The sequence below is a fragment of the Corvus moneduloides genome, chromosome 8, assembly GCF_009650955.1.
Source record: "Corvus moneduloides isolate bCorMon1 chromosome 8, bCorMon1.pri, whole genome shotgun sequence".
Lineage (NCBI taxonomy): Eukaryota > Metazoa > Chordata > Aves > Passeriformes > Corvidae > Corvus > Corvus moneduloides.
Genome location: NC_045483.1, coordinates 13,184,699 through 13,196,164, shown reverse-complemented (window position 1 = coordinate 13,196,164; position 11,466 = coordinate 13,184,699). Strand labels below are relative to the sequence as shown.

General features: G+C 58.6%; 1 protein-coding gene across 6 annotated transcripts in view; it reads right to left on the bottom strand.

Moving 5' to 3' along the window:
• Nucleotides 1–17: 17 nt before the first annotated feature.
• SEMA4G (semaphorin 4G) overlaps nt 18–11,466 on the bottom strand; it is a 29,503-nt gene continuing 18,054 nt past the window's right edge. For 3 of the 6 annotated variants that reach the window (XM_032117017.1, XM_032117018.1, XM_032117019.1), the window contains exons 2-17: nt 8,527–8,764; nt 7,213–7,361; nt 6,584–6,646; nt 6,406–6,504; nt 5,153–5,246; nt 4,807–4,920; nt 4,461–4,627; nt 4,143–4,312; nt 3,835–3,979; nt 3,535–3,757; nt 3,334–3,449; nt 2,834–2,985; nt 2,566–2,627; nt 1,207–2,484; nt 882–1,001; nt 18–799 (exon numbers count right to left, since the gene is read on the bottom strand). In XM_032117017.1, coding sequence (XP_031972908.1) covers nt 1,625–2,484; nt 2,566–2,627; nt 2,834–2,985; nt 3,334–3,449; nt 3,535–3,757; nt 3,835–3,979; nt 4,143–4,312; nt 4,461–4,627; nt 4,807–4,920; nt 5,153–5,246; nt 6,406–6,504; nt 6,584–6,646; nt 7,213–7,361; nt 8,527–8,650 — 2,538 coding nt within the window. In that variant the 5' untranslated portion in view covers nt 8,651–8,764 and the 3' untranslated portion in view covers nt 18–799; nt 882–1,001; nt 1,207–1,624. Of the gene's footprint in view, nt 800–881; nt 1,002–1,206; nt 2,485–2,565; nt 2,628–2,833; nt 2,986–3,333; nt 3,450–3,534; nt 3,758–3,834; nt 3,980–4,142; nt 4,313–4,460; nt 4,628–4,806; nt 4,921–5,152; nt 5,247–6,405; nt 6,505–6,583; nt 6,647–7,212; nt 7,417–8,526; nt 8,765–11,466 lie in introns of those variants that run through there. The other 3 variants (XM_032117021.1, XM_032117022.1, XM_032117020.1) reach the window with 3 other exon arrangements.

The following is an 11,466-nucleotide window of genomic DNA, read 5'->3' as shown; positions in this document are numbered from 1 at the left end:
GAAACTGCCACACCATGTCCAGACAGAGCCGTGTTTATTGCTGGGGGGGATGTGGAGCTGTGCATGAGGAGTGCCAGACACAGAGTGATCCCCCTCCTTGAGGGGTTGGGGGTGGTCCGTCGGGGTGGCTCACGTCCCCTTCTTGCAGCAAAAACAAGGGCTGGGGCAGGGTGGGAGAGTGTGCAACTCTTGCCTTTTCCTGCTAAGCCTCACTCTCCTGGAATAGGAGGCCTGAGCTGTAGCTCATGAGGGACCCCAGGGGTTATCACCCCTCTCCTGTTTCCCCTGCAGGGCTGAGCCCTTGGCAATGTCCTGATCATGGAGGTACGAGCAAGGAACACGGGGGAAGACGTGGACCCCCACACGTCTGTCCCTCCCCAGCTTCTCCAATATCACCACACTGTTCCTGGAGCACAAGATGCTTTTGTCACCCCCATCTCTCAGGTTCCCTCAGGAGATGGCAGAAATAGTTGGGAGGATTTAGGGACCATGGCTGCTCCTGGAAAGTTCCATAAAGAGAAGGCTCTAGAGGGAGGCAGCCCCTTGTCCAAGGTTCTTTTTCCTCACTGTTGGAGGACATTTTCTTGCCCACATGTTTTCTCACAGGTGACAGGGCTGTGCCTGAACCCCAGTTCTCCAACAGCACCACACAGGAGGGCAGAAACACATTGTGCTTGGGGCCACAGGGGCACTGCAGACTTCAGGGGCATGTGGATGCTGCGCTGGTCCCTTGTCACGCTGTGGTGGCTGCCAGTCCTGCTGCTAGTGCATCTTGCTGCCTGCTGCTGCATCCAGTGCCCTGGGGAAAGGGAGCAGAGCTGTGTCAGGGTTGGAGGCCCTGGGAAAGCCACCTCTCCACGGCACCCAGCCCTGTATTTCACCTGTGGCCTCTTCGCAGTGGGCATATGCCCCTTCACCAGCTGCTCCAGGGTATTCAGGACATCAGCTCCTCACCCTATCTCCTGTCCCTCGCCAAACCATCCTCTCCCAGAGAGGAAACCCTGAGGAGGCAGATTTGGGAGAGTGGGCAGGGGCTGGAAGCCACAGAGACCACCCCTCACAATGTGAGATGTGTCCAGGGCCCCTCTCCTGCCTGAGAGCCAGCAGCTGGGGAAACCCCACCAGCCCTACATCGGGAAGGGATCCCATGCCCTGTGAGAGGCACAGTGTGTCAGCCCTCAGCCCCCCTCTCTGCTCTTCACCCACCTCTCAGCAGCTATCCAGCTCCTGTGTGCCAAGGGACGCCCAGCAGGGCTGGCCAAGTCCACATGACCACAACAGCGTCTCTCTCACGCCTGGACGAACAGACAGAAACTCTCCCTCCCCATGGTGTCCACCTTCAGCCAGGTGCCAGCTCCTGTCTCCAGCTCGTGGCCACCGTCGGTGAGTTTTTATACATAAATAGAGCTCCAAATTTAAATAGATACTTTTTCCTTTTCTTGTTTTCTGTACAGCAAGTCTCAAAAGTGAGTGAAAAGCCAAAGGAATGGCCGAGCCCGGGCCCGGCCCAGCTCTGCCATCCAGGAGGTAGTTTTGCCCGAGTCTTGTAACACTGCTGGCAAAGGGTGGGAGACGGGGCTGGAGGGGAGGAGGGTCCCACTGGCAGGACCCTCCTCCCCAGCCCCTACACGGAGCTCTCGTCCAGCTTTTCCACCAGTTGTGTGTGTTTTCGCTTCTCCAGAATTTTGCTGAGCTCCTCGGTGAAGGATGCGCTGTAGAGCGGGGAGACCAGCGGCTCCTCCTGCTGCTGCAGCAACATGTAGCTGTTGCCATTCATCTTGCGGAGGACATTGGGCAGAGCCCCCACACCGTTGGTGAGCTCGGCCGGCAGCGGGGGTGGCAGTGGGGGCACAGCAACTGGCAGCTCCTTGACTGGGGAGGTGGCAGCCGTGGGTGCCTCGCCAGGGATGATCCGCAGGCAGCCATCGGGGTAGGTGAGCTCTTCCTCTTCCTCCTCCTCCCGGTGGCCCTTGCGCAGGCAGTTGGCTGAGACGGTCTGCAGCTCCACGCTGGCTGGCCGTGGCTCCCCTAGCACGTACTTGCCCTTGCGCTTCTCCAGGCAGGACATGTACAGGAGGATGGTGCTGAGCACGGTGCAGAGCACCACCAAGGTGACGATGGCAGAGATGTAAGCCACCTTCATGTCGTTGGTCGCCTGGCTGGCAGCATGGGGCGACGGCACAGCCGTAGGGCTGCGGGGCAGCTCGGGCAGTACGGTGAGGCTGTAGGCAGCCAGCAGTGTCCGGAGACCCTGCTCCTCCCCGTAGCAGCGGTACTCGCCGCTGTGCTGGGGCAGCGTGTCCGTCACCAGCAGCCCATCCACCCCCACGCGCAGCCGGTCCTGCCCCGTGCCCAGCACTTCGCTGCCGTTCAGCAGCCACACAGCTCGGGCTAGGTTGGAGCGCTGGTCACAGGGCAGCAGCACGTCGTCCCCCTGCAGCACTGTCCGGTTCTTCCACAGCAGGGAGCCTGCGGGGACACGCACTGCCTTACACCTCTCTCAGCCACTCTAAGGGATGCTGGACACCAGCATCCCCACGGTTCTGAGGGGCAGCAGAGACTCACCCCGTCCAGAGCTGCTCCGGCATCCCTTGTTGCCACTTTGAATGTCCTGCACCAGCCCTATTCTGCAAGGCATGGGGGGCTCAGCCATAGAGCTTTGGCTGAGCCAACCCTTACAGGGGTCACAGCCACCAGGAGACACACTGTCAGATGCCAGGCCTTTGGGGTTGGCTCTGGGGTGACTGTGCCACGAGGTGACATGAAACGGCATGGGATGGGGCAAGTGGAAGGTTCATGGGGACCCGGCTGGGGACAGGCAATGCATCCCTACCTGTCCGTGGAGGCGATGGCGCGGCAGGCCCTGCCATCCCAGGCACAGTAGGGGTCCCGGGCGAGGATGCAGTCGTAGCAGGAGGCGTACCTGGCGCAGGAGGCCAGGGGCACCTGCACAATCCCGCTGGCTGCCCCCACATACAGGCTCCTCTGAGGGGGAAAGGGCTGGCTCAGTATGGATCTGGCATGGTGCTGCTGGGCTGTGGAGTGCCCCAAGGTGCCCAGAGACCCCCCCAGCCCCACAGCACAGCTCTCCCTTCATGGCTGTGCATGAGAAGGGCCCCCAGCTCCCAGTCAGTGCTGATGAGTGCAGCTGGCAAGGAGGTGCGGGGCCAGGCTGGTCTGTTTCCCCAGGCTACCCTGCTGGGGTCCAGCACATATCCTGAGCTGGGGTGACCCATGAGTCACACCCCCCCAGTCCCCCAAACAGCACAATGTCAGCTTCACAGCACAAGCATGCCCTGTGTGTGGTGTCCCCCTACTTGTTCTACCCCTCACCTGGATGCTGGAGATCACCAGGCTCTCCACAGGCTGCACGTCCCTGAACACCTGCACCTCCTCCACAATGTGGATGCCAGAGTTCACCACCACAGCCTTGTGGATCCAGCCATCCCCTGGAGAGCAGAGCAGGGGTTTAGGAGGGAGTGTGAGGTGTGCCCTTTGCCCAGCAGAGGCCTATCAAACTCAACCCACACTCACCCGTCCCCATGAAGAGCACATCGTAGGAGCGGCCATCCAGGGCCTGCACCCTGTCTACAGCCATCTGGCTGTATGCCACATTCTTCTTCACCAGGAGCGGCTCCCCGCCGGTTGGCTTCACCTCCTCAAACATGAGTGGGTGCAGCTTGACAAAGTCCAGGACACTGTTGGGCAGGTCCTGCGAGGAGTTGTAGCCCTTCCTGCGGGAGTGGTCCGTGATGCACTGCCCAGGGGAAACGGGGGTCAGAGAGGAAGGCGGCTGCCCTGTGCCCCCCCCATTCTGCACTCCTAGGCACTCACGGAGCCAGGCCGGGGCTCAGGCACTGCACCGTCGTAGCGGGACCACTTGCGAGCCCAGTCCTGGTACTCCATGTAGGGGCCCTCGAAGGCATGCTGCACCGCTGAGATGTTGTAGCGGCACACGGCCGAGGCCTCCATGGTCCTCCTGAGGGGCAGAACCTCACCTAAGCCTGGGCAGATACATGGGTGCTCCCAACCAATGCACCCCCGGGTGCTCAGCACCTGCCTGCACATCCCCTCAAGCATCTCTGGCTCCCCTGGTGCTGCAGACTTTTAGCCCCAATCATTTTGGCCACTGCCTCACTCACCACTGTGCTGAGAGTGTGAAGGCAGCGTAGAAGACAGTGCTGGCCCAGCCGCCCCCGTCCAGGCTGCAGACACTGCGCAGCACCTCGTAGTAGGGGATGTAGCAGACCAGGCGCGCCTTCATGAAGGACGTCCACTTGCGCTGCAGAATCTTCTTCCCCCCCAAGTCGCTCTGGGAGGGTGCAGGGAGCATTTCTGCACAGGCTGGATGGGTGTTCATTCCCCTCTGCCTGTGCCTCAGTTTTCCCACAGGTGCAGGCATGCTGCCTCTGCACCAAGAGGAGCAGTGCTTGGTTCCCTGTGGCTGGGAACATGCCTACCTTGCAGACACGGGCCACCCGGGCCACTCGGGCCACCTGACTCTTGTCAAAGAAGGATGTGGTCTCCTCTCCTGCCCGCTCCGTGAAGAAGTAGTAGATTTTGTCATCGTCACCCACTGGGCTGTCCTTGCTCTCCCGGACCAGCACAGAGGCCACAAACTCAGCATCTGGGGACATGGCACGAGAGGTGGTGATTGGAGACCAACACAGAATGGGGAATCCTTCCCTGCTTCAGTTTCTCCTCATAGCAAACTACACAGCACTCCAGAGTCACCCCCCACACCTGCTCCACACTCTCCAGGGCAATGCACAGTGTCCCACAGCCCATGATACGGGGACATCTCACCATTCAGCCAGTGCAGTGGGGACTCCTCTGTCTTCAGTGGCCGCTGGTGCAGGTTCCTCCGAATGTCAGGGAGGCTCCGAAACTCATAACGTGTTGCCGTGTACAAGCCTCCATCTGTGCAGGGCAGGTGCCCATCAGCATGGCCCTGCAGCCTGGGGCAGCCCCACAGACCACCAGCATCCCCACGCCCCAGGCAGATGAGTAGGGGGAGGACCAAGTCCTGATTTGCTAAGGCCTCTGCACGTGGAACCCACCCAGCTGGCACCCCTCAGAGGGGTGCTGGGGATGGGGCCATGGTCAGTGGCATCCTGCATGTCCCCACCAGCCCTGGAGAGGTGCTGCTTACCCACAACGAGGCCAGTGTAGCCACGGGCAGGGTCATATGGGCACTTCTCCTTGCCTTCCTCAAAGTGGGATGGCAACACGAACCTGTTGGCATCCTTGAGGGGGACAGGGAATCAGGTTAGACAGGAGGGGACAGACCCACCTTGCCTGCCAGCCTCAGGCTCTCTGCAGAGGCTGCTAGCAGGGACAAAGTGATGCCCACAGCCATGCCCTTGTCCAGGTAAGACAAACTCCCCCCAGCACCCTCCAGCTGGTCAGAAACCACACAGCCAGCCAGAGTCCCCAGCCAAGAGCGGGTAGAGGGCTCTGGGAGGAAAGGGAACCCCAGTTTGGCATTGCATAGGCACTGGGCAGGAGCCAAGCAGTGTAGCAAGTATTCCCAGATGGTGCTTGGCTGGCAGATGCTGCTCAGCCAGCCTGGGTCCCCCCCAGGTGCTGTCCATGTCATGGCAGGAGTTACTTTCTTTGGGGTTTGCACTTCAAAGCATGTCAAATGACGGGGCCCTTCCAGCTTGGCAGCTCCTCCACCCAATTTCCAGTGTGTGTGATGGCCAAACCAGACCAGCAGCACAGCCATGGGAACAGGCACAGCCTCTCCAGGGCTCCCTGGCCACACTGCAGACGTAGTCCCGGGGCCCCTTTGCCCCCCAGCTCAGGGAGGGAGGTGGGCAAAGGGCAGTTGAGTCTCCATTGACTCAAGGAGCTACTAAAAGGGGGTCAAAGTCCCACTGCCAGTAAAACAAGGCTGCTCATGGACACTGCCATGAGTCACAGCCATGTTCAGACTCCCAGATTGGCACAGGAAATCCCTGGGGAGGGGCTGCTGAGTCAGTCCTGGCCCTGTCACCCTTCCCTGGGCATACATACCACCTGCCATCAGCCATTCTGCAGCCCCTGCTCTGGGAAGGGACTCTGCAACAGCAGGCACTGGAGAGCAGCTCCAGGGCTGGTGCATCCCATCCTGCTGAGCCCACGTTTGTCCCCCATGGTGCTGATCCACCCCCAGCCCTCTCGCTTTGGGGTCAGAGTCCAACCCCAGTGCTGGGGTGGGGACTTATGGCATCTGCATCATGGTGGCCACGCCCTCAAACCTACTCACCCCAGCCTCGGGGTCACTGACCCCCACCGCAAGCCAGGGAGGGGCAGAGAGCGAGTGGGGCTGTGGGTTGACATGGTGGGACAGGGGCTGCACCCCTCTGGTGGGGTGACATGGTGGCAGGGGACAGGTGGCAGCTGTGGGTGAGCCGTACTCACGATGGCGGCGCAGAGCGGGTGGAAGGCGTAGGTCCCGCAGGCGTAGAGGTGGGTGCTGTTCAGCCGCTGCAGGAACCGAACGTGGTTGAAGCACTCGGTCTGCGGAGGGGGAGCGCAGGCGTTACAAGCCGGGAGAAGCAGGGGCAGCCCCTCCCCAGCTCCCACCCAGCAGCTCTACCTTGTTGTTCTTGCCCTTCTGCAGGCAGTCCATCTGCTTCTCCGGGGAGGCTTCCCAGTGGATCTGCAAGGGGAAGAGAGACTGCTACTGCGTGACCCCTATCGCTGCATGGTTCCCCCTGTCACTGCAAGCTCCCACTTTCATCAGAGCCACCTGAGATGATAAAATCCTTATTTATTTAGGGAGGGACGGTTGCTCAGAGCACAAGATGGCACCCTGCACACATCCCAGCAGCCTGGGGTGAGAGTGTTCCCACACCCCAACCTGTGGGCAGACATCCCAGAGCACTGCAGGAGCCTGGAGGATTTTGGGGTATCCTTCTCTGGGGCAGCAAAAGAGTGTGACCCCCCCCGCCCCTCGTTCTGCTGGTGTGCCCCTGAAGCAGGCACTGCTGAGCTTGGGGATGTCTCCCACTGCTGTCCCCATGCTGCCTCGCTGGGGAGAAGGACCAGATGTCCACAGGGGACCTGGGGACAGACCTGGAGACATCACCTGCAAGCAAGACCTGAGATGGCGAGGGGGAGGTTGAGCCATCTGGAGGTTGAAGGGATAGAGTGGCCACGATGGGGATTGGGCAGCGTGGGACAGGAGAGGACAACCAGCCGTCGGCGGGCAGAGGCCGGGCTCACCGTGCGATGGGAGCCGTCGGCCACGTCACTGGAGTTGAGGGCGAAGATGGCTCCCCTTGCGCCCACGTAGAGGATGCCCCGGTCGTCCTCCAGCAGCAGGGTGCTGTAGTTGAGGGTGCGCGCGTTGAAGCGCCGGACTTCCGACAGCTCTGCAAAGGGAACAGGGGGCTGAGGGGGACCCCAGGGCAGGCACAGTGCGAGCCACTGGGAAAAGACAAGAGAATGGAGTTGGAAGTGGGTGGGATGGCACTCACTGAGGTTATCAGGCAGACAGTGCTGGGTGACAGCAGGTACAGCAGGAGGAAAGGCAGGGAGGAGGTTTGGTAGAAGGCAAAAGGCACTAATTGGGCTCAGGCTCACAGAGGAAATTTCCCTCTGCTAATCAAAGCACAGCTCGGGTGGGAGCTGCAGTGTCCATGCTGGACACAGACCTGCCATGGTGTTTGGGGAACTGCTGAAGAAAGCAGAAACATGCCAGTGACCCTGGCTCTGAAGTGAGGCCAGCCAGCCCAAAGGGAAGGATAAAAAAGCCTGAACCAGAACTGCCATGCAAGGGGAGCAATTCTGCAGCGGGGCTGAGTGCTCCTGCCCACCAAGCCAATGAAACCATCCAATTTGGGGTGCTGAGAAGCATGACATAGGACTCAGCCCTGGCCAGAGGGACCAGCAGGAAGTGAAAATTCTATGAGGCTTGGGACACCAGAGGGAGCTGGAAAAGAAATGATTCCCCCCCCTTTCCCAGAAAAGAGGCATCACCTGGAGAGAAGAGGGCACCCCAGCTGCTAATGAAACTCTCCCACCATCAATTGCTGAGTTGAGCCTTACTAATGAGGTCAATGAAGTCATGTGGATGCCCAAGGGACAATGACACTGCTGGGCTCACTGACACCACAGAGGCTGGAGACCAAGAGCCCAGTGGCAATTAGAGAAAATCATGGAAGAAAGCTTCCTGCTGACTATTTGGGCCATAAGATCCCAGCCTAGGTGTGAGGCCCAGCTTAGGACACCCTTCAAGGGCTGCTGGGCAGGGCCAGGGGTTGGTCAGGGCTGTCTCCCTGCACATCCTTGTCCCTCTCCGGCTTTTGGGGAGATGACTTTGCCATGCTCCCTTCTTTGGGGCACCCAGTACCAGACAGGCATGTGGGCTCTGATTTCTGGAGCCCAGGGGATCAGAGGCCCCCATGTAGCCACCCTCCCATGCTGAGCCCCCTGCTCCAGGGGGTTGGCAAAGACTGGATGCAGTCACAATGCACCAAAACCAGTGCCAGCAAAATTCCAAACCTCATGCTGCCACCAGGACCCACACCCCCTTACCATCAAAGGTGACTGTTGTCCTGGGGGTGGCATCCAGGTCGGTGGCAGAGCGCCGTGATGGGTAGCCCATGGCTGCTGCCGCCATGAAGAGAGTGGTCAGGAGATGTGCTGGAGCTCCGCTCATCTTCCTGCTCTCTCGGCAAGGGCAGCCGCCTCAGCCGCTGCCGCCGGGCCAGCACAGCCAATCCTCGGCACGGGCTCTCCAGCTCTCTGGGACAGGGCTGGCCACCAAACGCTCCTGAAACACAGAGCACTGGGTCAGACACTCCTGCTGTCCCAGCACCTCACAAGCAAGCAGGCTTGGGAAGGAGCCAGCTGCATACACGCATGGATGCTTGACCCGGCACGGCCTCAGACCAGGGATGGCTTCAGGGAAAAACAAACCCTCATTTGCTGAAGGGGAAACTAAGGCATGGCACAAGGCATGGAGCCTGCAGCCATCACAGGGCATGGAGGGGAGTTTGAGCAGAGTGACCCTCTGCAGCATCCCCCTGGGTCAGCAACCCAGTGGTGAGTTGCTTGCTGAGCACTCGGGTCAGCTGCTTGGAGGTACATTTTCCTCCAAGTTTTCTCTGCATTCATCCCTCATTCGCTCCCAGTCTTTTGCTCCTACAGATCTCCCTGACTGAAGGATATGTTTCAGCAGAGCCAGCTGATCCCCCACTGCATTTCACACTCAAAAAGCAGGCACTTTTGTCCCTCAAAAGCAGAGAAAGGGGCTCAGGGCCAAGCCCCTCTGTGGGTCCCTTGGCCCACTGGGGTACCCCAAGACCCACTCCCCAGAGCGGCTGCAGCAGGAATGGCAGCAGTGGGAGTCCTGGGGAGCCCAAGGTCTCCCCCTTCCCAAAAGCCCAGCTGACCATGTCCTCCTGTGCAACATACTTGTCCCCAGTTTTGCCCCTCCTGAAATGATGAAACTCCTGAGGATTGAGGTATTGGGAAGGAAGCTCCAAACATGTAGCAAGGTAAGGTGAAGGAAAATCCATACAGGAACTGCTTGGCACCTTCATCAAGTCTTTTTCAGCGGAAACAATTTTTTCCTCCCAGTGTTTTTCCATGAGATTTCAGTTTCCTTTTCATCCCAAGCTGCCTTGAAGCTCCACATCTACTTCAGCTCTCACTTTCATGCATTCGATCCCTCACAAATAACCCCCGACCTTTCCCAGCTGCACTGAGCAAAGCCGCTAGTTCATCTTGCAGGCACTAAGGAGGAAAAGGATGACTGGGTATCTCTGAGCTGGAGAGCTCCCCGTAAGTAACCAGCACCTATATATTTGCTTAGAGGTTTATAAATATATATATATAAACCAGATACCTGACCCTGTAGAGAAGCTGCTCAAACACGCTCACTGCAGATGATTTCCCTGAAGCAAATACTTTGCTGGGTCCCAGGAAGAGGGGAGGTAAAACCAAAGTGAAAAGGGCTTTGGGGCTTCAAAGGAGAAGTGAGGGGCTGGATGTGGATTCAGCCGTAGTTCTGGAGCTTGCATCAAAGTACTGCTTCCTTCAAGGGGTTTCAGACACAAACCTCACACCTGCACTGGCTGCTGCCCCAGAGCATTCCGGGAATGGGGCAGATGGGAGATGTTTCTCCCTGCTGCCTCACTGTCCCCCGGGCTCCAGAGTAGCACTGAGTACCCAAAGAGCATCCAACCCTGGGTGCAGGCAGGATGCTGCCTGCAGAGCTGAGCTGCTTGGGGAGCAGATCCCAGAGCAGGCTCCCTCCATGTTACTCCTGTTTCCAGGATGAGCCCTGTACAGACCGAGGGTCTGCCCATGAATGATGGCACAGCAATGCAAGGCAGCTGAGTGCAGATGGAGGTCAAGAAGAAAGTATTTGCTCTGGTGGCACCATGTCTAGCACGAGCCAAACCCACCAAGCTTTGGGCAAAGCAAGTGGTGGGGTCACACCTAGAGCACCAAAGCACCCTGGCCAGCCCTATGCTGACAGCTCTCTGTCCTGCCAGTGGGAGCAGGGCCACTCTGGAACTTGCAGGGACCCTTCCCCAAGCCTCCACATGGGGACATGAGTCTGGAATCATGCATAAGCCACAAGAGCTGGTCTACCTCAGATGGGAAAGGAGAGCAGGGGAGAAACCTCCTTAGGACAAGGCAAACAATGATCCCTCATAAATGGATAACAGCCATGCATGCTGCTGGGCGTCCTGGCTTTATCTCCCCTGCACAAACAAGCCCTGAACTTTGCCTGCTGCTTGGCTCCCGACATGCCGGGGACTGGAGCCGGGAGTGCGGCAGGGATGGTGCTTATCACAGGGCCAGCGTGGCGCTGTGAGCCAGCCCCGGCTAACATTTAACCATTGTAAGCACCAAGCCAGCACAGGGGGGAAAACCAAACGAATAAATTAGACTGGGGAGTTGTGCAGGGTTCCTAGCCGGGCAGGGGGGAGCAGCCTCCCATGCTGTCAGGGCTGGGCTCTTCTGCTTTTTCCAGGGAAGCAGCTACACCCATTTCCAAAGGCTCCTTTGCCCGAGATCAGATGTAACTTTGTCCTAAAGAACATTAATCAGTTATGCTGTAAGAGCCAGTTAATATTTTACTCAGAGAAGCCTGTTCCAAGCCTCCCTATTTTTTTTATTTTCTAGTTTTTATTTTTCATACCTAGGGTGGGGGAGAAAAAGCAATAAGGAACTGAAACCATCCTTGGCTCCCCTCAGGTCAATACCCTGGTCTCCAGTCACAGCAAACACCCCCAAACCCATCATTTCCCCTTTGTCAGGGTGCAAGTTCTAAGCTCAGGGTGAAGCCGAGGGCTCAGGCAGGAAGCAGAGGAGGTCTTGATCTGTCGGACCCACCACTGGGGCTAGGGGCAGATGGATTACACAAGTCCAACACTTCAATGAGAAATGGAAAAAAGCTGGGAATGGAAACATCAGAGTTTTCTCTGGGGAAGAGAAACAAAAAGGGGAGAGGAAGAGGCT